Source organism: Aythya fuligula, chromosome 20, assembly GCF_009819795.1.
Source record: "Aythya fuligula isolate bAytFul2 chromosome 20, bAytFul2.pri, whole genome shotgun sequence".
In the NCBI taxonomy this organism is placed as follows: domain Eukaryota; kingdom Metazoa; phylum Chordata; class Aves; order Anseriformes; family Anatidae; genus Aythya; species Aythya fuligula.
In genome coordinates this window covers 4,971,417-4,973,788 of record NC_045578.1, presented here as the reverse complement: position 1 = coordinate 4,973,788, position 2,372 = coordinate 4,971,417, and the positions used below count along the sequence as shown (strand labels likewise).

Below are 2,372 nucleotides of genomic sequence, written 5' to 3'. Positions count from 1 at the left end.
CATGAAAGCCATGTGTAGGCTGTGAAGCACCAGATAGATTGTGAACCTGGATTACCCAGTCAATGGGGAAACGGGGGAACAGTCCCAGTTGTCAAGAGAAAAAAAAAAAGGATGTGAACTGTGTTATGGAACTAGTAGGCGCGCTCCTGCTTGTGGGACGCCACCATTGCAATTAAGAAGAAAAATGCTACTTTACTGAGATCCTCGCTATGCTATTGCCTACAGAGAGTTTCTGGAATTGAGGACATGGTTTAGTGGGTGACACGGGTGGTAGGGGGACAGCTGGACCAGGTGATCTTGGTGGTCTTTTCCAACCATGCGACCTGTGTGAGCGCTGACGGTGGCGCACCGTGTAACTGGTGCCACCACTAACACCCCTTCTGGTGGCACTGGGGACACCACTGGTGTGTGTTTGTGTGTGCGTGTGTGGGGAAGGGTCGCTGCCCCGGCCGCCATTTCGTGGGACCCTCACGGGGGGAGCTCGGACCTCCCGGCCTCCAGGGGCCGCTGTGGGCGGACGGGAGGGGCCGGGCGCCATGGTGGCGGCGGGGAAGGAGGAAGAGGCGGTGGCGGCGGGGGTGGCGGCACCATGAACGCGCCTCCGGCCTTCGAGTCCTTCCTCCTCTTCGAGGGCGAGAAGAAGTGAGCAGGGACGGGGCTGGTGGGGCCGGGGGGGGTGGGTGGGGACGGGAAGGGCTCCCCCTGAGGTAACGGCCCCGTCTGCCGTGCAGGATCACCATCAACAAGGACACGAAGGTGCCCAACGCCTGCCTCTTCACCATCAACAAGGAGGACCACACGCTGGGGAACATCATCAAGTCGTGAGCTGAGGCGGGGTTGGGGTCATTTGGGGGCGGGTTTCGTTTTTTTATTACAATTTACTTCAGAATAGGCATGTTGTGATATCTTAGGTGAAGGCAAGGCAGCTCTGGTGTTAATATTTTCGTGATATTCACCAAGCCCTGTTTTAAAATGTAGTATCAAAGCCCGTACAAATGAGCAAGCAGCTTGCTCAGCTGTTCATACTGCCCTGTTTGAAAGTGTGCCATCAAAGCCTATGGAAAAGTGTTTTTTTATTTTCTTTCTTAAATAGAAAACGTTTGTATGTGTGCTACGTGCTTGTTCACTGCTGCTTTCCCCTTTCAGGCAGTTACTGAAAGACCCTCAGGTGTTATTTGCAGGGTACAAGGTCCCACACCCACTGGAGCACAAAATCATCATCCGCGTCCAAACCACTCCTGATTACAGCCCCCAGGAAGCTTTCACCAACGCCATCACGGATCTGATCAGCGAGCTGTCCCTCCTGGAGGAGAGATTCAGGGTACATCTGTTTAACTGTAACCCGATTATACACTTTAACCAGAGTGTTGGTGTTAGCTAGAGTTGCTATTGTTTTGTGGCAATAAATTTGTTCAAGCCATGCTGGGTCTGGCTATTCAGACAGCTTCTTTCAGGGCCTGGTGGCTCCTGAGGGTTATTTACGTGCCCTGCATGAGTTAAACGGGTACACTGTAACAGCTCACAGTCTTACTAGGGTAGAAAAAAAAAACGCTAATCTGTGTTTGTTTTTTATCACTTTCATTTTCTTGACCACTTGTAATCATGATCAGCTGTACAATCTGTGACTTTTGGGTCTTTATCCACCTGAAAGGCATTCAAGACAAAAGCAATGGGGACGACTGTGAATAGGGTACTAGCTAGCATAGATGTAATGTTCTTGGATGTGTTAGTAAATGGTAAAAGCACCAGCAGCCCTTTTACAAATATGTTTTGATTTTAAGTTTCATTTGCTTGGATGGCATCGAGATTTCCACAGATGTTTCAGCCTGTTGTTTTGCAGTTTTTCTTGTGTTTGATAGAAGATGGATGGTATCAATGTTTAAACTAGCTTCCTTAGCTCAGTAACAGTTCTTGTTTTATCATGTGTTTCTGTTTGTTTATATTACAGGTTGCCATCAAAGACAAACAGGAAGGAATTGAGTGAAATCATCACGTTTAGAGTGGACTGAACTTCTGATGAAGAACAATGTGTCTGTTAGTTGAGTGCTTTATTTAAACCTCATTCATGGCAAGTGTTCCCCTGTTTGCCCCACTTATTTTTAATTTTTCACAGCTGCAGAGATATTTTGAGGGGGTTTTGTACCTGACAGGCAGCTTGCCAAGAGGATGAAAGTGTTTGATTTGATGGATAATTCATTAAAATGATTTCTGTTTTTCTAATTGGAGCCTTAATGCAACTATTTATACTAGACTGTTGGTGAGTTTGACTGTACTTGCAGAATGATGAGTTGCTGAGTGATTGCAGTAGATATCTTCTTGTCCTTTTCAAGAAGTCTACGCACTGCCAACAGATCTGCATTTTGTTTTATTAA

At 47.3% G+C, this 2,372-nt stretch overlaps 1 protein-coding gene across 1 annotated transcript; it reads left to right on the top strand.

Annotated features, from left to right (window-relative positions):
• The first annotated feature begins 544 nt into the window (after positions 1 to 544).
• LOC116497193 (DNA-directed RNA polymerase II subunit RPB11-a) lies at positions 545 to 2,232 on the top strand. The gene is made up of 4 exons (XM_032200820.1): positions 545 to 642; positions 732 to 821; positions 1,147 to 1,321; positions 1,949 to 2,232. Exons 1-4 carry the CDS (start codon positions 590 to 592, stop codon positions 1,982 to 1,984), a joined length of 354 nt encoding a protein of 117 aa, XP_032056711.1. The 5' UTR covers positions 545 to 589; the 3' UTR covers positions 1,985 to 2,232.
• Positions 2,233 to 2,372: the final 140 nt, after the last annotated feature.